This window comes from Loxodonta africana, chromosome 7 (genome assembly GCF_030014295.1).
Source record: "Loxodonta africana isolate mLoxAfr1 chromosome 7, mLoxAfr1.hap2, whole genome shotgun sequence".
In the NCBI taxonomy this organism is placed as follows: domain Eukaryota; kingdom Metazoa; phylum Chordata; class Mammalia; order Proboscidea; family Elephantidae; genus Loxodonta; species Loxodonta africana.
Genome location: NC_087348.1, coordinates 79,148,636 through 79,174,493, shown reverse-complemented (window position 1 = coordinate 79,174,493; position 25,858 = coordinate 79,148,636). Strand labels below are relative to the sequence as shown.

At 46.5% G+C, this 25,858-nt stretch overlaps 3 protein-coding genes across 10 annotated transcripts in view; 2 read left to right on the top strand and 1 right to left on the bottom strand.

Moving 5' to 3' along the window:
• Window positions 1-1,337: 1,337 nt before the first annotated feature.
• On the top strand, window positions 1,338-2,391 carry LOC104846101 (olfactory receptor 52W1). Its single transcript, XM_010592329.3, has one exon. The coding sequence runs from the start codon at window positions 1,401-1,403 to the stop codon at window positions 2,361-2,363; it is 963 nt and encodes a 320-aa protein (XP_010590631.2). The 5' UTR covers window positions 1,338-1,400; the 3' UTR covers window positions 2,364-2,391.
• Window positions 2,392-6,997: 4,606 nt separating this feature from the next.
• Window positions 6,998-25,858, bottom strand: part of FHIP1B (FHF complex subunit HOOK interacting protein 1B) — a 35,381-nt gene continuing 16,520 nt past the window's right edge. For 5 of the 8 annotated variants that reach the window (XM_064288523.1, XM_064288526.1, XM_064288529.1 and 2 more), the window contains 6 exons: window positions 22,400-22,479; window positions 21,981-22,186; window positions 20,818-21,597; window positions 17,965-18,143; window positions 17,646-17,808; window positions 6,998-15,121 (listed from right to left, as the gene is read on the bottom strand). In XM_064288523.1, the coding sequence (XP_064144593.1) occupies window positions 14,760-15,121; window positions 17,646-17,808; window positions 17,965-18,143; window positions 20,818-21,597; window positions 21,981-22,186; window positions 22,400-22,479 (1,770 nt within the window). In that variant the 3' untranslated portion in view covers window positions 6,998-14,759. Of the gene's footprint in view, window positions 15,122-17,645; window positions 17,809-17,945; window positions 18,144-20,817; window positions 21,598-21,980; window positions 22,187-22,399; window positions 22,480-25,858 lie in introns of those variants that run through there. The other 3 variants (XM_064288527.1, XM_064288528.1, XM_064288530.1) reach the window with 2 other exon arrangements.
• On the top strand, window positions 9,332-14,325 carry C7H11orf42 (chromosome 7 C11orf42 homolog). Its single transcript, XM_003412059.4, has 3 exons — window positions 9,332-9,403; window positions 13,075-13,873; window positions 14,139-14,325. The coding sequence occupies exons 1-3, from the start codon at window positions 9,332-9,334 to the stop codon at window positions 14,267-14,269; spliced, it is 1,002 nt and encodes a 333-aa protein (XP_003412107.1). The 3' UTR covers window positions 14,270-14,325.

Sequence of the window (25,858 nt, the reverse complement as noted above, 5' to 3'; positions counted from 1 at the left end):
ACAGATGCAAGGTCCTCTCTCCCAGGCTTCAGGGAGTCAGGGAAAGACCTTCCACAGGGTGTGTTCCTCTTTCCTAGATCTTTCCACTCCCACTAGTCTCCTTGCCTGCCCCCATCTCTGCCTCCTTACTCTATTTCCTGAGTTACTGAGCCTATTATTACTGAGCAAAGAGGCAGAGCAGGGAAGAGTTAATGTGGCATAGGTGGGAGGGGGAAGGGCCCTGAGGGAAGCAGGTAGAAAGGGCACATAAAGAGCCCCTCGGGCACTGGTCAAGAAGAGAAGTCGTCAACACACAGTGCTCAGATCTGTCCCCAGTCATGCCTTCTGCAGTACTTTTTTCCTCATTCATTTATCCTTTTAACAATTATTAGGTTTTTGCTGTGAGTCAGATTCTGAGAGAAGTCAGCTCTACTTGCCCTTCCTCTTCCAACATCAGAGATACTTCTTCCTCATATGGCTGCTATTCTAGGTTGAGTGTAATTTCCTCCGCCTCTGCCACCTCTGATACTGCTGGCACCCCAGGAATGAAACTACTCTAGTGGGGATCCCTTCTGTATCAGAAGAAAGAAAGGAGACAGAGAAGGGAAGTTCCTTTACTTGCTGCTATCTGTCTCTTTCTCCGTTGCTTCCCAGCCCCAACCGCAACTCTCCAGCTGGTGTTAAAGTTCACTACTTTATCATCGAGTTCAGAAAAACGTGAGCACCCCCAAAAATCCCATCAGGATTTTTCCTATCAGGTCAGTCTTCCAGCTTCACTCCTGATCCCATTTACCTCCACCTCCTGTTTCTCCCTTTCTGTCTACTGTTCTCCTTCCTTCTTAGAGGGTTGGTGCCCAGAATATTAGAGTTGGGCAAAGCTTAAGATCATATGTCCCACCACCACTGTAGAGCTGAGGAAGCTGAGGCCCAGAGAAGGAAACGGCTCTGCCCAAGGATACAAAGTCAAGGACAGGTCCAGCTGAGTCCTGATCCCTACCCAGCACTGGCTTTCTCCCCATCTACAGAAACAGACTATTTCTATATGAACCCTGAGGAGAACCATTCACCTCAGTTCCACCCTCACCTGACCTCCAACTGGAGGCCTTTAACTGTACCAGACACTGCAGCAGTCACCACCATCCCCCTTCCTCACTACCATCCTCCTCCCATTTCTCTCCCTACAACACTCATGGGCTTTCAGGTGCAAGGGATTATCCCATCCTAGCCATGCTTGTGACCTTGATTATCCATCCCAAACTTCCAACCAAAGGCCTGTGATCCTAGCCCTGAGATATGCCTACACACATTCCATGGATGGGTTTGTGTGGTCGTGACACCCGCGAGGTCTCTCCCCTTGCCCCTCCTCTGTCAGGAGTCATGCTCCCATAAACCCTAAAACTTCACACTCCACCCCCACCAGGATGGTAGAAGCTCCACAGCCCAACTCCACCTTCTTACGCCCAACCTTCTTCCTACTGACTGGCATTCCAGGGATAGGGAGTGCCCAGGCCTGGGTAACACTAGTCTTTGGACCCATGTACCTGCTGGCCCTGCTGGGCAATGGAGCATTGCTGGCAGTAGTGTGGATAGACACCACTCTGCACCAGCCCATGTTCTTTCTCCTGGCTGTTCTAGCAGCCACAGACCTCGGCTTAGCCACATCTATAGCCCCAGGGCTGCTGGCTGTGCTGTGGCTTGGGCCCCAGCCAGTGCCATATGCTGCCTGTCTGTTCCAGATGTTCTTTGTACATGCACTGACTGCCATGGAATCTGGTGTACTGTTGACCATGGCCTGTGATCGTGCTGTGGCGGTAGGAAGTCCACTGCACTATTCTATCCTAGTCACCAAAGCCCGTGTGGGCTATGTAGCCCTGGCACTAGCAGTAAAAGCAGTGGCTATTGTTATACCCTTCCCTCTGCTGGTGGCACAATTTGGGCACTTCCGAGCCAAGACTATAGGCCATGCCTACTGTGCACACATGGCAGTGGTAGAGCTGGTAGTGGGTAACACACAAGCAAACAACTTGTATGGGCTGGCACTTTCACTGGCTGTGTCAGGTTTGGATATCCTGGGTATCACCAGCTCCTATGGACTCATTGCCCATGTTGTGCTACGGCTGCCTACCCAGGAGGCACGTGCCAAGGCCTTTGGTACGTGTAGTTCCCACATCTGTGTCATTCTGACCTTCTATGTGTCGGGTCTCTTCTCCTACCTCACACACCGCTTTGGTCGTCACACTGTCCCAAAGCCTGTACACATCCTCCTCTCCAACATCTACTTGCTGCTGCCACCTGCCCTCAACCCCCTCATCTATGGGGTCCGCACCAAGCAGATCAGGGACCGGCTCCTAGAAACCTTCACGTGCACAAAAAGCCAGTTCTAGTGGGCAGTGTGTTACAGGTTAAACTGTGTCCCCCCAAAATATGGGCTGTAAATCCTAACCTCTATGTCTGTGGTTACAATTCCATTTGGGATTGGGTTGTCTTTGTTATGTTAATGAGGCAAGATTAGTGTAGGGTGTATCTTGACTCATTCTCTTTTGAGATGTAAAAGAGATTAAACAAGCAAGCACAGAAGACACGGTGGAAGAAAGATACCAAGCCACATGAAGATTGCCCAGGAGCAGAAGCTCAAAGAGACAAGGACCTTCCTCCAGAAGCGAGAGAGAAAGGCTTCCCCTAGAGTTGGCACCCTGAATTTAGACTTCTGGCCTCCTAAACTGCAAGAAAGTAAATGTTTGTCAAAGCCATCCACTTGTGGTATTTCTGTTATAGCAGTGCTAGTTAACTAAGAATTTGGTACTGGAAGAGTGGGGTGCTGCTCTAAAAGTTATCTAAGAAGTACAAGCAGTTTTGGTATTGGGTGTTGGGTAGAGGCTGGAAGAGTTTTAAAGTGCCTAATAATAAAACCCTAGATTGCTCTGAAGTGACTGTTGGTAGAATTATGCAATCAAAGGCAATTCTGGTGAAGGCTCCAAAGGAAGTGAGGAAGGTATAGAGGAAATCTCTACCATCTTAGAGAATACATACAGTGCCAGCAACAGAATGTTGCTAGAAATGTGGAGATTAAATGTGCTTCTGGTGAGGCTTTAAAAGAAAATGATGAATGTGGTGACTGGACAATGGAGGAAGGGCAATGCTTTTTATACAATGGCAAAGAATTTGTTTGAATTACGTTCAAATATTTGGTGGAAGGTAGAACTTGTAAATGATGAACTTAGATATTTAGCTGATGAGATTTCTAAGCAAGATCTTAAAGGGGCCACATAGTTTCTCCTTGCCACTTATCGTAAAATGAGAGAGGAAAGAGAGGGACTTAAAAATGAACTGTGAAAAATGGAAACAAAACAAAAACTTGGAAATTCTGTTGCACAAATTAAGGACACATGTCCTAGAATATTTACCAAGGACATAGCTACACAATCTTTTGTTAAAGAGATTAAGCCTGTGACTGATGGATCTAACCAACTACCACAGCAGAGAACCCATCAGCTTAGACTGAAGGAGACAGAGAAAAAACAAAAGGAGAGAATCCTTTCTGCCTTTTGGAATTCTACAGGCAGGAAACAGGCCAAAGGAGCTATGTCTGTTGTCCTGCAAGAAAAGAAACATCCCTGGAGCAGCTTGGAGATCCACAGAACTGTTAGAAGGAGCACGGTAAGCAGAGCTGCCTCAGTCTCAAAGGGTGGGGCCATGGCCTCTGGGATTTCAAAGGGTGGGGCCATGGCCTCCTGGATCCCAAAGGGTGGGGCCGCAACCTCCTAGATTTCAAAGAGTAGTATCTTCAGACTTCTGATCTCTGATTAAACTGTGAGAAAATAAATTTCTGTTTGTTAAAGCCACCCACTTGTGATATTTGTTATAGCAATACTAGATAACTTAGGTGCAGTGGAAACAATGAAGCCTGGAAGTGGAGGTGGAGGGTCACTTTGAGGAGAGTCTGGGGCCTGGGGGTGTGGATTACACGATCTTTATCCCACTGTCTGTATATGACTATGATAATTACTCAATAGATATTAACATATATTTGCTGTGAAATCCCTAATATGTGCATCACTGGGAACTGTAGACCTTGGCCTAAGTATGTGTCCTGCTTGGGAGAAGGTAGGAACTATGCATTATCATGCAGGGAAAATAAGAAAATCAGGGAACTAGTGTGGGATCACAGTATCCAAGGTTGAAATTAAAGAACACTTCCCTACATTGTTTCAACCTAAGTTTACCTATGTTCCCACACAAATGTTCCTTTACAAATCCTGAACTTGGGGGTCTGGAAAGGCTGGCACTACCTCTGGAGGCAGATGCTTGGATACTTGCCTAGGATCACAGCCCTCTATTCCTGAAGCCAGATTCTGTTTTCAGCCCGTCCCCTGGGAAGGAGTTATATAGGCTTATTCCCTACCTTCTGAGAATCTAGATAATATGCCCTGGGGTTCCAATTTGGCCAGGACACTAGTCTAAAACATTCCCAGTTCAGAGAATCCTCTTGGTCTCACAAGTAATCACTAGCCTCCTACTCCCTAAAGCCCCAACAATAAAAACAGTTAGAACTTCTCTCGCTGGACCTGTGGCTTATAGGTCCCATTAAAAGAAACTTTGATATCCCAAAATATCTTTGTAACCTTGTCACTTGCTTGTCTTGGTCCAAAGTCACTATGGTCTTTTGCCAGTCTCCCCTTTTCTGCACCCTCAGCCAAGAATGTACAATCCCCAAATAAAATTTCCATTAACATCCCCATTTGTCCTAGCCAACATCACTGGAAGCACATGATGTTAGTGCAGATGATGAAATAGGGATATTTCACACTGCTGCCACTGCCTGAGATTATTTAGAGATATTAAACAGAAAGTGTCATGATGCTGTCCAACAAGGGATTCATTTTCAGCTAAGATCTTCTGTTGTGGAAGGGACTTTGCACAGCAAAAGATCTTTCACACCAGCATGAAAGTTCAGAGTGAGTATAATCTCAGGCAGAAGGCAAGGAGTCACCATTATAAGGGCAGAGAAAGCTGCGGGCTGCATGGGCAGACCCAAGCTCTCTGAGAAACTACCATGACCACAGGCTTGGAGTTTGCCGAAGACCTGAAGCCAGGAGCAACCCAGCCCAGATAGCTGGACCAGGTATGATGGTGTCACACAGGAGGCTGCATATCTGAAAAGGCAGGTGATACCATCTCCAGGGTTGCTAATAGGTGCTCATTAGCAAGGAACTGAAGAGATAGCCCAGAAGCTCCCAGAGATTTCCAGAGGTGCCATCACACTAAAGCCAAGTGGATAAGTGGTAAATCTACAGTGTCTCTCAACCCGAGTGAAGTATGGGATCAATCATTCTCAAGACAAATTTTTTTCATAAAGTTCAGAGTTAAAAAGCCCACCAGGCAATGATGTTTGTGGATAATTGTGACAAAATTCTTCTCCTAATGTGTGTTACGAGTCTTTAAGATGTGCATAACTTTCTCCTAGCGATTTCCTGTTAATAAATCTCTCCTGAGAAAATAATTAGAGATGTGAACAAACATGTATGCATTAAGATGTTTATTACAATGTTATTATAAAGAAATGTACATGTGACAACTCTGTGCCACACAAACACTCGTGCACACCACTTTTTGCCTTTCCCCTCTGGTTACATGAACAGGGAAATCATATGCAGCCAATGTTCATAAGTGATAAGTTCTCTCCCTCCCAACACAGGAAGCCTCTGTCCTAAAGCACCTTCGCCCTTCTCGTTGTTCACAACTCCCCCAAGGCAGCTGGTTCCGAAGCTGAACATTGTCCATTTTAAGAACCGTCTTCCTTCAAGCCAAAAATCCACCACCTTGGACTTACATATTTTGTTCCGAATTGAGATTGCACACAAACCTACCACATGCTGTGTTCAGCAAACTTTACCAGCACTCATTCCTCACAGCACCTGAGAAGAATTATAAACCCGTATCCCTCATCTACAATTCCAAAATAGAAAAACTCTGAAGAAACAATAAGTTTGACCCAAAACCTGACCTGAACCATCAAAATCCTATTTATAGTCTTTATCTCACTTAGTGTGATTACTCATAATTTAGCTGCAAAAATACTGATGTGTCTGATTACAGGGCACTGCCCTGAATCCCACTGAGGTATTTCTTAATATATGATACATGCATTATATCTCCCTTTTAAAATCTGAAAAATTCTGAATTCCAGAACCCAACTGTCCCCAAAGGTTTCAGGTAGCGATTACAGACTTCTATGATTATCCCCATAGGCTGAGAAAAGTGAAGAGAGTTGTTATGGCTCTTTATCACTCCAAAAGCTTTGCTGTCAACACTATTCTTTACTGCCCTACAGGTTCTCACTGAGAGCCTCATGTTCTCTGGATAAACGGGCACCGTCAGTTTGTTCCCCTCACGCTCCCCACCCCAGTCACCCCAAAGATAAACTGCAGATGATCTGTGCCTCTTTCCCAGGGACATGCCACACCAGAGGCAAACTCTAAGAGTAAGATATGGTCCCAACAGCCCAGACCTTGGGTTCACCAACTCCATCTAGGACTCACTTATGTTTTCCTTTAGTAACTTTGTTTCAGTCTCAGATTCTATAAGGCAAAGGAAAGGCAAACTTACTTGATGTCAAGATGGGGCAGTGTGGAATTTAGGGAGCGAAGAGAATCATGGTGGAGCCCTGGTGGCTCAGTGGTTAAGAGCTCCGCTGCTAAACAAAAGGTCAGCAGTTTGATCCACCAGCCCCTCCTTGGAAACCCTATGGGGCAGTTCTACTTTGTCCTATCAGGCTGCTATGGGTCGGAATTGACTCAACGGAAACAGGTTTGGGTTTTTTAAGAGGATCATGGTAATCAGACAGGAAGAGATGCAGAAAGTGTGGGTAGGACTGACTGCTGGCTGAGAAGCTCATCAGTACTTCCTTATCCTATTTCACTACCCTGCACCTACCTCATCTATCCTCTTCTCATCCTGAAGCCCTCTCAGGATCTGGGTGTGCATCATTCCCTGCTTGTTTTAAATAACTTTCATTGTCTCTGTACCTCTACTGTCTTTTCGCATTGAACTGTCAGTTTTGCCCCAGGTCTGTGGCCATTGTCCTTATGCATGTATCTATTTCAGTTTACCTCAATCAGAATTCCTTTCTGGAGGGAACCAAGTGCTGATACGGATTAAACTATGTCCCCCCAAAAAATATGTGGACGTCCTAACCCCTGGCACCTGTGAACATTATCCTGTTTGGAAACAGGGTCTCTGAAGATGTTATTATCAGTTAACATGAGATCATATCACAGCAGGCTGGGTCCTAATCCAATCATACTGGTGTCCTTATAAAATCAGAGAAGAGACACAGGGACAGAGGAAGGGCATCATGTGACACTGCAACTACAAGGAATGCCCTGACCTACCAGAAGCTGGGAGAGAGGCATGGAACAGATTCTCCCTCAAAGCCTCAGAAGGAATCAACACAACCTGATCTCGGACTCCCAGCCTCCAGAACTGTGAAACAATAAATTTCTGTTTCTGTAAGCCATCGAGTTTATGATATTTTGTTATGACAGCCCTAAGAGACTAATACAGATGCCAACTGTACTACACCAGGTGGTCTCTCCTGGTCAACCATAATATAAAATGAGCTAACCGGGCAGTAGGAGGAAGACACTTGGTTCCGCTTGTCTTAATAAAAAACTCAGGGTTTCTAAATAAGGTTTGGTCCATTGTGGCTCCTCTCATCCTGTTCATTTTCCTTTACTACACCAGTCTGTGCTTTCTATCTAGTATGCATCCCTCTCATCACACACCAAGGCGAGCAGAAGGAACATGTTTTCTCCCTTCTCCAAGAAGAACTACTGTTTGTCAAAGTTGAAATTAGGCAGACTTGGATTTGCATCTCAGATCATCCATTAACTCACTGTACGGCCTCGGGCTACTTATTTAACCTCTCTGAGCCTCAGTCTCTTCACATTTAAAATTGGGTAATAATAGTACTTACTTCTCTAGGTTACTGCAAGAATTAACTAAAATAATGCATAGTATCCAACACAGCCCCTAGTACACAAGAGCTCAACAAATATTTGATATTATTCATCCCTCTCTTGGGTTATAGACCCACACCCACTGTAGAACCTTTGTTCAAAGACCTGGCACCCACACTATTGACTCTGCCTAGGTAGACCTGCCTTCCTCTGAGGCCATTCAGTCACATATTGACAATCCTACTTCCCACCACTGTAAGACCCTTCCCTGTGCCTCTACACTCATTCCATACCAGCCAGCTTAGGCTACTGCCACCTTTGTGAAATAACCCTATATTCTAGGTTAGGGAAGGATATATGCAAGAGGTCTCCCTCAGCACACAGAAGATTTTCTAGAGGGACTCGGAGAGAACTCCTTGGACAGATATGGGGAGGAGTGGGAGAGTAGCTACTGAAAAGGACCTTTAGAGTGGTTCTTCCACAGAGAAGAACAATTCTTCTTCACCAGCAAAACACCAGGTTGTGATCTCTGGACAGAGACACAAGGAGAAATCACAAAGATCAGGGCTGGAGTGGGAGAACAGCTACTAGACACAGATGAACCTAGGACAGGGAGTGGAACATGAAGAAAAATTTCCTCAAATATAGCTGGGTAATTCTGGCTTCCTGAAAGCTCCCTCCAGTTACTAAGGCAACATTATCCCAATTAGATTCTTACTCTCCAAGTTGTCACTGCTCTACATGACAACCCCCTACACACCATCTGGCTTTCATTGTAATTATAACCCATCCATTAATAATGGGCTTCAACCTAGGTTGCACATGAGAGTTTCCTGGGGAGCTTTTACAAATCCTGATACCCAGGCATACCCTGGACCAATTAAATCAGAATCTCTGAGGGTAGAACCCAGGCATCAGTAATTTTTAAAGTCCTCAGGCAATTCCAAAGCACAGCCAAGGCTGAGAACCACTGCTTGGTTCTCTGTGTAAGTCCTGACCTATACTTCTCCCACAGTCCTCTAAGACCTTAATCCAACCTCACTAAAGAGGCATCTGCTGCTGACAAGATAGAAAATCTCTTCAGGGCAGAAGAGAGGCCTGATCCTGTTTGCCTAAAGAACTCAGACCAAGAATTATGATACCTGCATTTTCCTTCCTTAAAGCAGTAGAATGCATAGGTGACTCAAGAGTATGGACTTGGGCTGTAGGTATAGTAAGGGTAAGGAAGTGACTGTCCTCTCCCTACCCAAGGACTCATCACCTAGCTAGACCTCTATGACCTCATGCTGCAGTAGATCAGAGCCCAAGGTTGGGGGCCTCACCTCCCTGGGTAGCTTGGGGTTCTTGCAGCAGCCACCACCGTGCCCAACCCTTCCCACACCCCATACCACACCATGTTGGTTGGTACCCCCCACCTGCTGACACTAGATGAAGCTGATGCCACCTGGACCCTCATCAAGGATAAGGTGGGTAAATAAGGGGGTATGAGACCAGAAACATGAGGAACTAATCAAGGATAAGTCTTAAGTCAGGAAAGTTTCCTAAAGAGTGTGACATCCTAGCTAGACAAGTAGGAGTTATTCACACAAAGGGGGAGAGAAGTACCTGACACATAAAAGGTGCTTAAGAAATACCTGAGTAAGGTAATAAGCAGAAGGGAGGGTGAGTGAACAATGTACTAATCAAAGAGGTAGAGCATGTACAAAAGCCAGGAGAGGAAAAAGAAAAATATGTATTTTTGAACTGTAAGTGGTCTGCTAGAGTAAAATTCAAAGAGGTAGTGGTGAAAACGAGGCTGAAAAGGCATAAGGGCTGATCAGGAAAGGCCCTTTAAGTGTTTTAAAGAACATGGTCTTTACCTTCAACTCTTCAGATATTTCCCTCTACCTTAATTTCCAAAGAATGAGAAATTTGGGTTGTAGGCCAAATATGGAGATTTCAAGGAGTAGGGAGATCTCAGCTGTACCTGGGATGCAGGAGTCCAACAAATTCCACCAAATAACTTGTCAGTTGCAGGCTGCAAATTTCTCAGGTTGGAGAATTTAGGGATCAGGCTCTGGCTATGGGATTTAAAGCACACACAGAAGGCAGACACAAAGCTTAACAGAACCATCTTAAAGCAGTGCCTACCAGACTCAAAGCAGCCTTAATGGCATGTTGCTGCCATTCCAAATGGAGTAGCTGCAAAGGCCAGCTTCCCAGAGAAGCAGAAACAAGACAGCCAAGATTCTCCCAAGTATTAGAGAAGCTAGTCTCAACAGTGTAGAAGGTTGGTTCTGGACTAGATCAATCAGAATTAGGGTAAAAGTAAATAGGGTCTCAACTATTAGAAAGTTATACCATCTCCAAGTTTCAGAAAAACTCCCTATCCTATTTAAATGGCAAACAGTCAGGAAGTCAGGGTAGAGAAGTGCAGGATAAATCACGGGTGGAATGTGGCAAATTCCAAATAGGTCATCTTTGAGTGATCTGGTTTCCTCTCTACACAAAACAAAAACCTCTCTACAACTGATGACAATTAGGCATGTTGTAGAATATCTGGATGAACAGAATGTGGCTCAAGAGCTCCCCCTTCAGAATTCAAACTACACAGGATATATCCAGGAAGACAATCTTCCACCATCATCCTCCTGAGCCGCCCTTAAAAAAAAAAAAAAAAACCCATTGCCATCAATTCCAATTCATAGCTACCCTATAGGACAGAGTAGAACTGTCCCATAGGGTTTCCAAGGAGTGGCTGGTGTATCCAAACGGCCAATGTATTGGTCAGCAGCAGAACTCTTAACCACTGTGCCACCAGGGCTCTGAGCTGCCCTTAAAAGACCTAAATTTTCAAGGTCTCTAAGTTTCATAGAATTGGACCCACAGATAAGGAGCCCCGGTGGGGCAGTGGTTAAAGTGATCAACTGCTAACCAAAAGATCAGCGGCTTCAGGAGAAAGATGTGGCTTTCCATAGAGATTTACAGCCTTGGAAGCCCCATGGGGTCACTATGAGTGGGAATCAACTGCACAGCAGTGGGTGGGAGCCCAGAGGTAGAAGTTCAATGGAAGCTGGTAGTAGTCTCAGATGGTGACTCTAGCAAGGAACAGTCATCCCAGCAAAGAACTAAGCTCCTCAATTTTCCCTATTTTAGGATAACCACTGGGGCCTTTGGGGCCCTTAAAAGTAAGAGGACCTAGTAAACCTCCATGGAAAATCAATGCCTATATACTAGAAAAAAATCTCCAGGTAAGGCAGGAACTCACCCTTTTATCAGAAGCTTGGACCATAAGCACCAGATATTTTAAATGTCATACTCCTCACTAGAGGGGCCTCTCCTGGAGATATTTCCATTTGTCTTACTTGTGAAGGAGGCTAGACGTAAACGGTAAGCTTCAGGATTTACACTTGGTGACTATGCTTTGTCATGGGGCACAGCACTCTATCTAAAAATGCCCAACCCACTGGTGCTCTGCTTTCACCCCTGGAAACCTAGCTGGAAACTTAATGCCCTGTTCTTCAGGCACCCAGAAGAAAAGTGCTCCATGTCTCAGTGAAGCAAAGAGAAGGAATGGGAGGGAGATTCCTCCATAAATATCAAGAAATACCTATTTCCTTGGCCAGGTGGCAAAAGATCACAACCTTCTAGCTACTTCAGTTTGTCCACAGTAGATACAACTCAAATCAGAAGGCTACCTTCCTCTTAAGCTAGAGGGCAGCACTTCAAAAACAGCTTTATAACAGAAAGAGCAGCCTAAAGGAACAATGGGGAATTCTACCAGCAGGCCAGCAAAGCGGGCAATGCCATGAGGAGGTACACAGACACGTAGCATTTGGTGGCTGGGGGTAGGGAGTATACCACTTTAGGCACAGGGCTCAAACATGAAAAGGGCCCAAAGAGGGAATTTTATGTGCCCCTTCTCCCTAGCAGAACACAGAGCCAGAAATCTCAGCCAACAATATCCTGGACAGGTCAAAACCATAAAACCTAGGTACAATTACTAGAGAGGGTCTTGCAGGGTTTCCAGAGTTAGGTTACCAAGCCCAAAAAGGCCAAGACAAGGACAAAAACTAAGGGAAACTAGAATCCCTAAAAGTGTGGTAAAATTAGCATTACAAAGATGAGGTCTCAGATTCCATTGAAAGAACTATCTTTTTATAACCCCTGAAGACAGGGCAAATGTATGCTAACCCAGTGTCATCGAAGAGTAGAACTAGGGGGTTATAAATACCATGTATGAAAAGACATTCCCCACCTACTTCTGTGTACCTATTATCAGTTAATGACATCACCCACCTAACCAATCACCTAGGAATGATCCTTGAGGATCCCTTTCCCCACAATCCATCCGTGATCAAATTCTAGTGATTCTACACCCTAAATCTCTCTAATATCTTCACCCATTATTTCAGTTCTGGTCTTCATCATCTCTTGCCCGGAGTTTTCAGTACTTTAACTGATCTCTCTACCTCTCCTTATCTCATGCCTTCCTATTCAAAATTTGCTTTCTTAAACAACTGATACTTCCCTCCTACCCAAAGCCGTTGAAGTGGCTTCCTTCCCATTCCCCTCAGGATAAAACTCCAGTCACAATAGCAAATCACAAGGCCTTTCGTAATCGAGTTCCTGTCTGCCTCTCCTTCTTCATACCCTACATTTCAGTAATATGAAATTAATTATGTGTTCCTGAATGTGCCCCTCGTGGTTTGTGAGTTCAGATGTTTTTACTGGTTGTCCCCTGTTTGAACTGACCATTCTTCTGCCTCACTAATTCCTTCAAAGCTCAAGTATTACCACTTAGAAACCATCTTTGGTCCCCTTTCCATCAAAGACAAAGACTGTTAACCACTTCTGTCATCTCCATACCCTGCTGCGTAGTATTTCATTTAACTAATTTTTGTCTCCCCCACTAAATGAGCTATATCAGGACAAGAACAAAGTGTCATCCTTTTATGTATTCCCTGTATCTAGCAGAATTTGGCACACAGACATTCCGTTTTGCTGCAGAAGAAAACTGGGAGATAAGCCGGAAGTAGGATAATTTGAGTACATTGTGGAGATGTAGTTGAACAGCGGGAAGATCTGTCTAGAGTAGGCTACTAAGCTAACTTCTGACCCTTACTCAGTCCCTGACCTATAAACTGGCCACCCGCAGGTCATTGAGGAGCGCTTTGGGCCCGGCGTAGTGGCAGTACCTTTCCTGTCGGATGCAGCCTGCTATGACCTACTGGGGGTGCTAGTGAAACAGTCCCGCCCAGCCCATACCCGCCTGGCTTTGCCAGGTCGCCAGGGTCGGCGGGCACTGCAACCAGTGGGGCCACTGCCAAGCCTCCTGGAGCAGACAGGGTCTGAGGGTACTTTTGCCTACTGTACTCGAGAATACTCACCAAATGACCGGGCAGAGATAACCTATGAAGAGATGCGACTGTTGGATGGACAGCCCTGCCGAATCCGCTTACATTTGGGTGGTCTGCGCAAGAAGGTGGCCTTCCTGCTGCTACCACCAGGGCAGGTTAGCCTACAGCAGACTCTTTCTTGGCTCCGAGGCACCCACAGCATCTATGTCATCTACCAGGTCTTCTCCTGCTCCTGGCTGCAGCTGGGGCTATTGCCCACGGCCCGTGAGCCCCAGCTGCTTCGGTTACAGCGGTCACTGCCTATTGCCTTCTCCTGCCTCAAGTTTTCACTGCAGCCCAAGGGTGTGCTGGGACCACAGAAGCCCCTGAACAAGGACCCATTGCCCCATGGGGCCAACTGGGTCAGACCCAACCTTAGCATCATGCCACCTCTGGCGCCCACATTAGCCCCTGCTAATATCCCCGAAGCTGCTGCTGTACCCCCACCTGTACCAACCCCATCGACACCACCTCCCCAGGAAGGGCCAGAGGGCAGACCCACCAGATTCTCCTACAAGGGCCGAAACCCCTTCCGGAGGGGACCACTGATGCTGTCAGGTACTACAAGGGGAAATGGAAATGAGGGATGGGACAAGGCAGAGAGGGAGAGGACATGGGGAGTATAGCCCAGGAATGTGTGGAGCACCCATGACTGTGTACTGGACCCTGGTGAGGGAAAGTGAGGGAGGGAGCCAGGGAAGGGCAAGACGGAAGCATGGCCCTGGCGAGGGGTGAGGACAACACAGAGGTCCAAATGGAGGGAGTAGGGAGGCAAAAGACCAGGGCATGAGTCAAGCTGTGACTATATCCCCAACCCCGGCAGAAAACTGGCTCTTCAGCCCCCGCAGCCCCCCACCAGGAGCCCAGGGTGGGGGCCCCGGGGACCCCGACCGGCACTCCATGTCCCTGCCCCTGCTGCAGGGTCTGTCCTCGGAGTTCGACAGCGACGACTGAGGCTGAGGCAAGAGATGCAGGGGGCAAGGCCCCCAAGATCTGGCATAGGGATACTGGTTCCCAATAAACACCAGCTGCTGCTCCCCCAAACCATCCTGGCCCCATGCTGCTTCTTCCTTCTGGGGTCTGGAGGAGGGGGGAGAGTCCCTACATTTTTCCAGTTTTCTTGCCTCTGAGGGGATGGCACATATGACATAAGAGGAACCTTGAAACTTGGCATCAATGTCCTCACCAGAGAAAAAATAACCCCTAATCATCTCCCCATCCATGTACAGCCTTCTTGGGGCCCCAGCCCCACAGAAAAGGGTGGGAAAGAAAATGAGCACAGAATAGAGATTTCCCTTTTATACATATTGCAATAAGTTCTCCATAAAACAGTTCTTCTGAAATAAATTAAAAAGTCCTCTTGCCACTGCCTCCAAACAAAAAGGAGCCTGCGCCCTGGCCCCAACCCAGGCCACCCACGGCCCTGATTGTCCATGGAAGAGAGTTAAGGATTGAGGGGCCCAAAGCCTGAAACAGAAGGGGCAGAACCCTCCTCTGAAGTATCCAACAAGAAAGGCGAGGTGACAGCATGGGCCTGGGAGATGGCAGCCAATTCCTTGAGAAACTCAGGGAAAATGACTGCACAGTAGACAGCATTCTTGACACGCAGAGCCTCACCTTGGCGCTCAGGGGCCCCGCCCCGGGGGAGCAGAACTGGAGTTGAAGCCCCAGGGGAGCCCCCACCTAGGCCAAGTCCTGCTCCGTCTCGCCCAGGCTGAAGGACCAACTGTGCCGCCTGGCGGGCCCTGGTTGGACTGTGTGCGTGCCGCAGGAGCAGCTCCCCCAAGGATGGCCTCCGGCTCTTCACTGGGAATAAACGGGTATCACAGAAGCGCTGGAGTGAGGGAATCTCCCTTGGTCTGGGAAAGGCAGCTCCCCCACCCGCTAGATTCCTGGACTTCTTGACTAGGGTTCTGAGGGAATGGAATAAAGGACACCATTTCCTGTCTCATCCCTCAAGATGAATCTGAAGACTAGAGTGGGAAGGGGCTCTTTCTCACTCTAGCACCAAAATGCTGCCTGTCCAGCCTTCCTCCCTCTATCCAGCCTCCCCACCCAGCTGACCTCCATCCTCACTCTTCTCAAACACTTCAGCCACTTCATTCTCAGCCACTTCTCCATACCCCCTTATGCAAAGGGATTCTCCTATTACTCTCATTCCAATCACTATTCTACCACCGCCAAGATATTTCTCCTCAATCCATAACAGGTCCTTACTTCATGCTTCCCATCACCCTCCTAAACTAGTAGTCACCCACTTCCACCTTCTCCCTTCCTATCTGTACACAATGCCTGGCCCCCTTCCTCGCTCTTTCAATACTCACAGGAACTATACATGCAATCACAGTTTGACGACTACTTCATTTCCTTCAAATGCCACTGTCCCTCCAGGTTCTACCCTCCTGTACAACCACTTCGCCTTCCAGCAGTTCCTCTCCTACAGTCACCAAAGCCAACCACTAACTAGTGTGGCCAGAAAACTTCATGTCACCTTAGACTGAAATGAGCCATTTAAAACGTTGCCTATTCTCCTAGATTCTAACTTTCTGCCTAGATTCCTGACTCTGGATCCATGCCCACTATCTAGGGCCTAGACTCTAGCCTCTAGATCACTATATGGCCTACCTATAATACTGGCTACAGACAGATGCTATACAAATCTATTAAACATGGCATTCAGAGCCCTTCACATGCAGGCTCCACCTACCCTGTCCAACCTCTTCTCAAAGCTCTCCATAGCTACCTTGCTTTTGCATTCACACCTCTCCCTGAAACCGTCCAAGCACTCTGCATGCTTCTGTAAGCTCTCTTTGCCTAAATTTTGCTCTCCCCACTTTTTCAATCCTTCCTGGCCTAATTTTTACAAGTCCCACCTCTCCGGAAAACCTCCTCTGATTTCCTCTCCGCTATGTTTCTATTTTACTGCCCTTACCACATCACACTTCAGTCATTTGTTTACATATCTTCTACCTCTTACATTAATCTATACGCTTGGAGTGTGACTTATTTACCTTTGTATCCCTGGGCGCTCCACAGTGACCACAGTGCCAGGGCAGTGGAAACAAGAATATTCACAGTGCTGGACCAGGAGGAGATCACGTTAAGGAGTTTCCAATGGATCCTCGCAACTGTGTGGTATTCTTCCCAACCCATACACTTTTCTCCTTAAGTCCCCATCTCACCTCTGTTCTCTTGCTCTCAGCGTATTATTTTGATTAGCAAATAAAAAATGACATCAATTCTTTAACCGTCCTCTCACTTCACAACTCTATTCGTACATGTCATTTTCTCTTTACTCTCTTCATTTGTCGCAGAGGGGAAAAAAAAAACAAACCCTCCAAGCCCTTTTCCTGTACAAATCCTTACTGGTACCCTGGAGCCCATTATTTCCACCACCTCTGGGACCTTGTGCCCTCAGTTATTACATACCCTAGTTACTCTACAGATTCTATGTTCTTTGAAGGCAGAGGCCATGTCTTGTATTTCACTGAATCCCCTGTACCAAGTGCCTAACATATATGGCAAGTGCTCAGACACCTGGTGAATGAAAGATCTAGATTTACAACTTCAAGGCCATATTTAGTTCTTCCTCCTTCCTTATAGCACACAACCACTTACCAAATTCTGCCAATACTTTCTTCCCATTTCTACCTCATCAAACTCTTCCTTTATATTCCCACTACTGCAATTCAAGCCATACAGGTCACATCTGCATTACTGCAGAAGCCTCCTGACTGCTCTTCCTGCTTCCATTTTCTTCTAACTCCAATTCACCTAGCACGAGACTTAACATACTCATCTCACCACTCCCAGATCCAAAAATCTCCAATAGTTTCTCACTGCCTAAAAGATTACAACTTCCACCCAGCATAACTTCTACTCTGAGAACCTTCTGCTCTGGTCAAATCACCAACTGTTCCATCACTTTCCAAAGTGACTCCAACTAAATGGTCCATACTGTCCCCTGAACAAAAGATTAAAAACCTCCCATTCTTTTGCCTACCTAAGTCCTACCCATATCTCAAGGTCCATGACAAATATAATGTTCTTTACCAAGCTGTAAACAATATTTCAACCCTGAAGGCTACTCTGTCCCTTTGCCTGTTCCCAACTCCAAGTGCAATTTTTACTGGTACTGCTAATTTAGCTCTTAGTGGACAAAGCTATGTTCTATCCTCTAACCAGACACCTGAGGACAAATATCTAGACTCAATTTTCTACAACTTTTCAGTTTCTGACACAAGGTTTCACCCTTAATAAGTGCTCAATTAACTTGGGCTAATTAGCTGTCCAGGAAGGGTAGGGAGAGGGGTCATAGGGCAGGCCTCACCTAGAGGATCAGAGCGGCGGGGGACAGGTCCTGCTGCAGGCCCCTCAGCCCAGTCCAGCTTGCCACGGGCAATGAGGTACTTCTTGGCTTTGGAAAGCAGTGCTGGGAAGTCCTCCTGGGAGGCGGCGAAGCTCTCAATCTTATTCTTCACAGAGCCCAGCACCTATGAAGCACAACTTCATGACATTTCTGAATGACTCCAGACTGACACAGTCCCTTCTAGCCCTACTGGGCATTCCCAGCCAACCCCCCAGAGCCACTCCAGCTGCAGACCTGGCCCACCATGGAGCCTGGACGCACCCATGCATGCATCGCACACCTGCAGCAGGGACTTGACACTGGGCTGGAAGACCATGTTGGTGTTGAGCAGGAAAGAGCGGAGCAAGGGCTGGGGGTGACAGGCCAGCTGGGCCACCAGCCCCGTCAGCAGGAAGTTGACATAGACGGAGTTCTGCAGCATGTTCTCGAGTTTGGCAAAGAGCACAGCCATGAAGGGGCCTGAGGGGGGTGGGCACAAGGATACAAGGCCTGAACACAATACGTATTGCAAGCATTCCTCCCCAAAACAAGAGACCCCACTAGATGAAAATTATTTTCATGTCAGCCTCTGACTATGTTGAAATATCCCATGACCACGTATTCTGGACAAGATAAGATGGCAGACACTACATGAATCCACAAGAGTCCATAAACCAGATTTACATACATTCAAGCTAAAGAGCCAGACCTGAGGCTCTGGAGTCACACCTAGACCTAGTTTCATATTTTAGCTTTATCCTCTACTAGTCAAATTATTTGGCAAATCAAAACTCTCTAAGCTTCAATTTATACTTGGTAAAATAAGAAAATATACCTACCTCATAAGGTTACTAAGAGGTTCAATGAGATAATTATCAATATAAAGCATTTAGCCCAAGATTTGGAAAACTGTAAGGTTCAATACAGGCTACATAATATTTCACGTTTTTTTAAAAAAAGCTTCATCCAAGAGGCAGAACAGAAGAAAGAGCAGGCAGGAAAGTGATGAGAACCAAAAAGAAAAATCAGGTTACATATAAGACACTGCATAACACTAGACCTGGGTCAGAAAGAAAAGAAAAGTGTAGCTAAGACAAAGAAAGTGACAATGTGGGCCTACTTAAAGTTAGGAGAATAATCTTTGGGGGACCAGAGAAGAAATCAGCTCTGTTCTTCAGGAGCTGGGAACAAGATGGAATAGAATCTGTAGAAAAAGGATAGCTTAGTCAGGATCAGAGAAAAATGATTTAGGACAGACTCAATGGTAGAGGAGAAGACAACAGAAGGGTTTAGAAGGATCTACTGGGAGAACTGACCTCTAACTGAGCCAGGTCACCAGCACTAAGATTCTAGAACCACTACAGTTCTTCTGATCAGGAATTGGTGAGGGAAATGGTATGTATCTAAGAACTGTATTATGAATTGAGACAGAAGAAGGAAGGGCAAAAGGAGATGAGTCTTGAAAAAGATCCCAGAACATCTCTCACTCCAGATGCACATAACTAGACTTAGCTTTAAAAAAACTCTAGTTTAACAGGTTCCTAAGATACCTTGTAACTTTGTCCTTCTACTCCTCTCTTTTCCTGGAACTTTCTTGAAAGAGGCAATTAGTAAAGCTCAAATAAGGTTAAAACGCATTGCCATCGAGATGATTTCAACTCATAGCGATCCTATAGGAGACAGCAGAACTGCCCCAGAGTTTCGAAGGCTGTAATCTTTACAGAAGCAGATTGCCACATCTTTCTACCGTGGAGCAGCTGGTGGGTTCGAACTGCCAACTTTTCAGTTAGCAGCCAAGTGCTTAACCACTGCACCACCAGGGCACCTATCAAATAAGCTTACCAAAAGGAAAAAGTGCAGAAGCTTTAATTAATGCTTCCAGACTGTGGTAAAACCTGCACACCACCTTCTAGTGGTAACTAAGTAGGAAGGAACAGGCAAAGGGTAAATAAATGGAAAGATGTATTTTCTACAGTCTGTAAGAAGAGGGAGTTTGCATGACTCTGGGGCAGAAACCCTGATGCTGTGCAAGCAGGATAGCCAGCATATTCCAGGCCCAGGTACTGATCAAGGTACGGCAATTTGACTACAAACTGGAAAACGGGTGGTTGCCTCGGGCAACTTAAATCTGCCAGGCATCCAGAGATGACAATCCTACTGAGAAGCTACCACTTGCTGAGTCCTCAGTGTGCCAGCATTGTGCCTAGTGATTTACGGGCACCAATGTCATAGAAGAGTTACTAAATCAAGGTATGTCTAATCCAAAGCCCGTGGTCTTAGCACACCTTCCCAGTGGTGTTTTCGCTTGGTTTTGTTTTTTTCCTGGTGCAGGCTGAGGAGTGAAGATAAGAGCAGGATGAGGGCTAGGCTAGGTAGGGCTGACTTTTAGGCAAAAACAAACAGGAGTTAGTCCAGCCACTCTGGTCAGGTCTAGCTCCACTGGCATCCTAAAGCACCCAGAGGAATTCAGCTGGGGAACATACAGCCACACCTTGTCACTTGCCCTGAAAAAGGTATTTCGCTGTTATCAGTTTCAATCCTAATTACTAACCATAAATCTCTAAGAAAGTCTCACTGGGCAGTCAGAGCAACCAACAAGGTACAAGGATGGGGGAGGGGAGAGAGGGAGGCAGGAGAAACTTGAAATTGGGTCTTTCTTTAAAGAAGCAGGGAGGAAGGAGCCCAGGCAAGAGCAGGGGAAGAGCACCAGAAGAGCAGACCCTGGGATTACAGGAGAACTGACAGGAGACACAATGCCCAGGGAGACATACTGATAGGAACAATATGACTCCCAACATGAAACAGAGGAATGCAGGTGCCTCTCACACAAGATAGCAGAGATGCCTTTCATAAGGGTTATTGCTGTGATTCGCCAAGAGACACCAAACACAGAATATCCTGATCGCAAATCCCAGGAAACAGCCAGACTGGAGGAAGAGGAGGAACATGCAATACACAAATCAGCACAAGCATGGAAGACATACAGACAGACAGATGACATGATACGTATCTTGAAGGAACCCAAGCAGAATGGATGAGGGGCTAGGCAAGGATACATAAATGACATAGGCCAAGAAGTCTCAGGAATCAGCACAAACATGTCGAGAACATGCAGAGATTACATAAAAAAGGAGACCTAGGTTAAGTAGCTTACCAGTAAAGGGCTGGCTTGGCAGCTGGTTGAGAGTCCGCAAAGGGCTGCTGAGGAAGGGGCCAGGGGGCTCAGGGGGGCAGCTGAAGTTCTCGTAGGCCTCCTCCTCCTCAAGAGGTAGTGGAGGCTCTAGGGGGGGCTCTGTGCCAGCCCCTCCATTGCTCAATGCCACCTCCAGCTCCTGGAGCTCCTGCCCAAAGCCCTCTAGTCCTGCCATGCCCTCGGAGGTACCCTCCAGCAGTTCCCCAGCTCCCTCCTCTGGCACCCGGCGAACCTTCTTGGCCCCATCTGGCCATGGTCCTGGCACCCCATTGAGCTGGGGAGGGGGCAGGTGGCCAGGGTCCCCCCCTGCACCCCCAGCCAGTCCCCCACTCCCCAGCTCTTCCTCCTCCCCTTCCCCCACATTGTCCCTGTCCTCCTCAGGCAGTAGGCTGCGTTTCTTAGTCCGGGAGCCAATAGGACTGGGCTCAGGAGGGGGCCTCTCGCCATCATAGGGAGCAGACCAGGTACGGCAGGCTCGGACACAGCGGTCTACGCCACGACGTGCCTCACGCAGATACTCCAGGTAATTGTCTTCCAGCTCACCAGGCTCCTCTGCAGGGCTGGGCCGTCGGCTAGGGCTGGAGGCTGGGGATGCGGCAAGCCCTGGGGAGCGAGGAGCTGGGGCTGGGGGTTCAGAGCCACCCAGGCTCTGCTGCCGCAAGAAGAAGGCCAGACGAGATGGTGTAGAGGGCCGGGGCACCGTCACAACAGAAGAGGAATCAACACTCGGGCTTCCAGGGCCTGCAAAGGGAAAAAAAATTCAAGAAAGATCAGAGACAAAGGTCCAGGAAAGACAGACATTTAGAGAGACTGAGAAAGGGGGCAGAAACATGGGACTTATTCAGACTGCTGACTCTCTACCTTCCAGGTTAACCTTTTCCTCAGCCCGCTCACAACCACCAACACCAAAGAAATAAGGGAAACAGGAAGAGTACATATTGGAATCACAAACAGGAACAGCTCTGCTCAGAAGTCCCACCCTGAATTTCTTTGGTGGGGTTAAGGATCCTCTCAGCAAGACCCCTCATCAACCTCCTCAAAGACGGGACGCCACTTACGGCCACCTCCCTCCCCTCACCCTAACCCCACCTTCTTGCTAGGCTTCTTCAGAACCCAGGCCATACCCGTGGTGTCCTCCCTTCTCCCTGCCTCTCTGCAAGGCCCACCTCGTGCCCACGAGGCATGCTCTGGACGGGGTGGGCTAGGGGCACGGTGCCGACAACAGCGTGGGATTAGGGAGAGAAACTTGTCAGCTGCTCGCCCATATAAGTCCACATCACGCACAGCTGGCTTCTGGCTCAGCATCACGTGGTTACATGGGACAAGATACCTGGGAAAGACAAAAGAAAGAGGACACAGGTGGATCAGGAAGGAAGACAGGGCCTGGGAAAACATCAGGTCAATGGAACTATACGGCTAAGTCAGGCTCCAAGAGGAAACACATGAGCAGCCCCAATACAGCCCACAGCCCCAGCAATTCACAAGGCCCCGAGGGCCCTGAGAGTTCAGGGTCAGCCAGCCCCAGTCCTGCCCCCACAGGTACCTGAGAACCAGCTGCAGTAGGACATCCTCACAGCTGAGGTTCAGTAGGGTCCTGAAGAGACTCAGAGAAACCATGCAGAGCTGGTGGGTGGGGGAGGAGGGAGGGAGTCACCATAAGAGCTCTCTACACTCTAAGTTTGTTCACCAAATGGGAAGCCCCCTGCCCCAGCCCCACCCAGCCACTCTTGGAAGAACAAATGTGCACAGGGCCAGGCACATAATAGTCATTCAAACACTAACTAAATAAATGATCACATGATCTTTGTGGTCAAGACTTCCTATTCACAGATAGGAAGGAACCATGTAACAGACTCAGTGTATTTCAACAGATCACACACATGTTAGCAAATCATCTGGCAATATACATCAACAGAGACTCCAACAATACTTAAATGGAACGAATACCCATAAAAAGACACTCTAAGAAGGAGATAAACAGGAGACTACAGCAACATGGAAACTAAATGATGGGCCTGTCAGCAGGGACTGTAGATGCACAGTAACTAAATGCCTACCAGCAAGAAACCAGAGGGAAACTGGAAGAATCCCAGCTAGGAATGGGTGGGGCTGTGAACAAGGAGTCTGAGTTCTTTCACCCCAGTATCTCTCAGAAGGTAGAATAAAGATAAGCTCAAAGGCAGCTGACAGGATAAGGAAGAAGTAGGCGGATCTAGAAGTAGAGGAAGTCTTTTGTTTTAGAAAAGGAAGAAAGGGTTATTCATCTTTGGCTAGGTAAGGAGAACAAACACATATAAGCTCTCTCTTGCTCCTCTGAATCCCCACAGCACTTTCTCTGTACTTCCTTTGTGGCAAGTATGTCAGACACCTTAAGTTCCCTCAAGATAACTATTGGATCTTAGCCTGGAGCACTATCTGGCTGGTCTAGGCACTCATCATTCGCTAAATGACTAGAAGAGTTAAAAGCTAACCACATAGTGAAAAAGAGATGAGATAGCAGTCTGCATTTTGAACAGCATGGATGTTCAGAAGGCTTATCCAAAAAGACCACTTTAACTAGCAATGAAAAACCTCAAGACTCACAGAAAGACAGTGTGGTAGACAGAATAACGTCCTCCAAAGGTGTCTACATCCTAATCTCCAGAACCGTGAATACGTACAAGGCAAAAGGGACTTTACAGATGTGATTAAAGTTATGGAATTTGAGATGGGAGGATTATCCTGGATTATTGGAGAGGGTGCAATCATATCACATAAAACCCTTAAAATCAGACAGCCTTTTTCAGAAGAGAGATTTGAAGCATGAGAGGGACTCAACCCACTGTGCTGGCTTTGAAGACAGAAGAAGGAGGCCACAAGTCAAGGAATGTGGCTGGTCTCCAGAAGCTAGGAATGGCTCTCAACTGACAACCAGTAAGAGAACAGAGATCTCAGTCCTACAACCACAGGAACTGAATTCTGCCAACAACCCAAATGAGCAAGGAAATGGATCCTCTCCAAGAACCTCCAGGGAGGCACGTGGCCCTGCCAACACCTTGACTTTAGCTGGTGAGATTCATGTCAGACTTAGGACATACAGAAATGTAAGACAAAAAATCTGTGTTGTTGTAAGCCGCTAGGTTTGTGGTCATTTTTTGACAGCGATAGGGAACTAATACAGATAGGCACATAGACCAGCTAGTCAGTATGATTCACTTCGAACCACAAAAGACAGGCTACCTAAGCTACAGTCTGCCACGCCAACAGAATTAAGCTTGAAAGGGTTAGATAGCAGAAAGCAAAGTATCACATGTTTAACACGGACTTCCTGAATCAGAAGAAATCTGGCTCCTCCAAGAACCAGGAACCAAGGAGAAACATCCCAAGAATGTAAAAGGCTCCTGAGACCAGGGGAAAATGAGAGGCTAACAGAAATGAGTTCTAAGGACTAAGGACAACTGAAGAAGAATCATAGAAGAGCAGTTAGGATAGCTTAAAACAAAATGAAGACAGAGCTCAGCACAAGAAAAAATCAACCTCAAGAAGGAAAGCAACTACCCCTAAACATGAACAGGACATTCTATGAGGTCAAACACATCAGTCCATGGCCTAACTTCAACAAAATGAGAAATAAAACTTTTCTGGCATCTTTGTAGGACATTGGCTTACAGCAGTAATATAAACCTATGGGCCTATACCAGTAATTCTTAAGGCATGTGTCGTAATTACTTTTTGGAACATTCAAATAATATACATGCTCTGGGCCTACTCCCAGAGATTATAATTCAAGAAATCTAGGGCAGAATTTAATACCTGTTACTGTTATAGTAAGCTTGTTATTGTTGTAGTTGTCGTCATCAAAGCTCCACTTTGTACACTTGGTTCAGAAACACTAGTCTAATCAGAGTCAATCTGTAATATCTCACACATGCCCACACTTATTAAGAAACCTCACCTACATAAAACATAGCTATCTAGGAACCTCACCTACATGGGACCACATTCCAAAGTACCTCAATTACCTAGAAGTTTTCCAGAACCCTTAGTGATCTAAGAAACTCTCCTATTTTAAACACAAGGACACAGGGACTCAAACTATTTGAAATACAGGAAGAAAACAAAAATAGTCCCAAAGCCAAAAGAGATACCATAAAGCCTATGGCTAAAACTCATGCTTTATTTTCCTGGAAAGCCTCCAGGTCTTTATTACTTGTAAACTATTTATTCCTATTTTATATATATTTATATTGGTTAAAATCCAAACTTTTTACCACGGTCTACAAGGCCATGCATGATCTGGATCTTAGCTACCTCTATTCTCATCTAATTCCCTTCTCCTCTGTTCTTACTACATCTCCAGCCACACCGGCCTTGCATTTCCTCAAATATATTAAATTCTTCTGCATTTGATGTCCTTTGCATGTTGTTCCCTTTGCCTAAACTGGTCTTCCACAGCTAACTCCTTCATGACCTTTAGGTCTCAGCTCGACGTCACTTCCTCAGAGAGCTCTTCCTTGACCACCTTCCCTATTGTTTCCTAAGCACCCTATGCTTAAAATAATTTTCAATTACTTTATTAATGTGTTTGTTTGTCTTCCTCCACTAAAAAGTAAGCTCTATGAATTCAGCAACTACATCTAAAAAAAAAAAAAAATTTTTTTTTTAATGAATTCAGCAACTACATCTACCTTGCTCATCACTGTATCCCCAACACCAGCAAACAGTATGGCCCATAGTGACCACTCAATAAAAATGTTCAGAAGCAAGGAATGTAGGTAAGTTGGTGGGTGGATAAGCGTCCCAAGTCATTGCACCTGAAGTGCAGTAAATCCAAAGGAGACAAAAGCTAAGTATGCCAGTAGCCGCTGGATTATTTATCGAAGCAGGCCCAGATGCAGTGCCATCGACTCAATTCCGACTCATAGCAACCCTATAGGACAGAGTAGAACTGCCCCATGGAGTTTCCAAGGAGCGCCTGAAGGATTTGAACTGCCGACCCTTTGGTTAGCAGCTGTAGCACTTA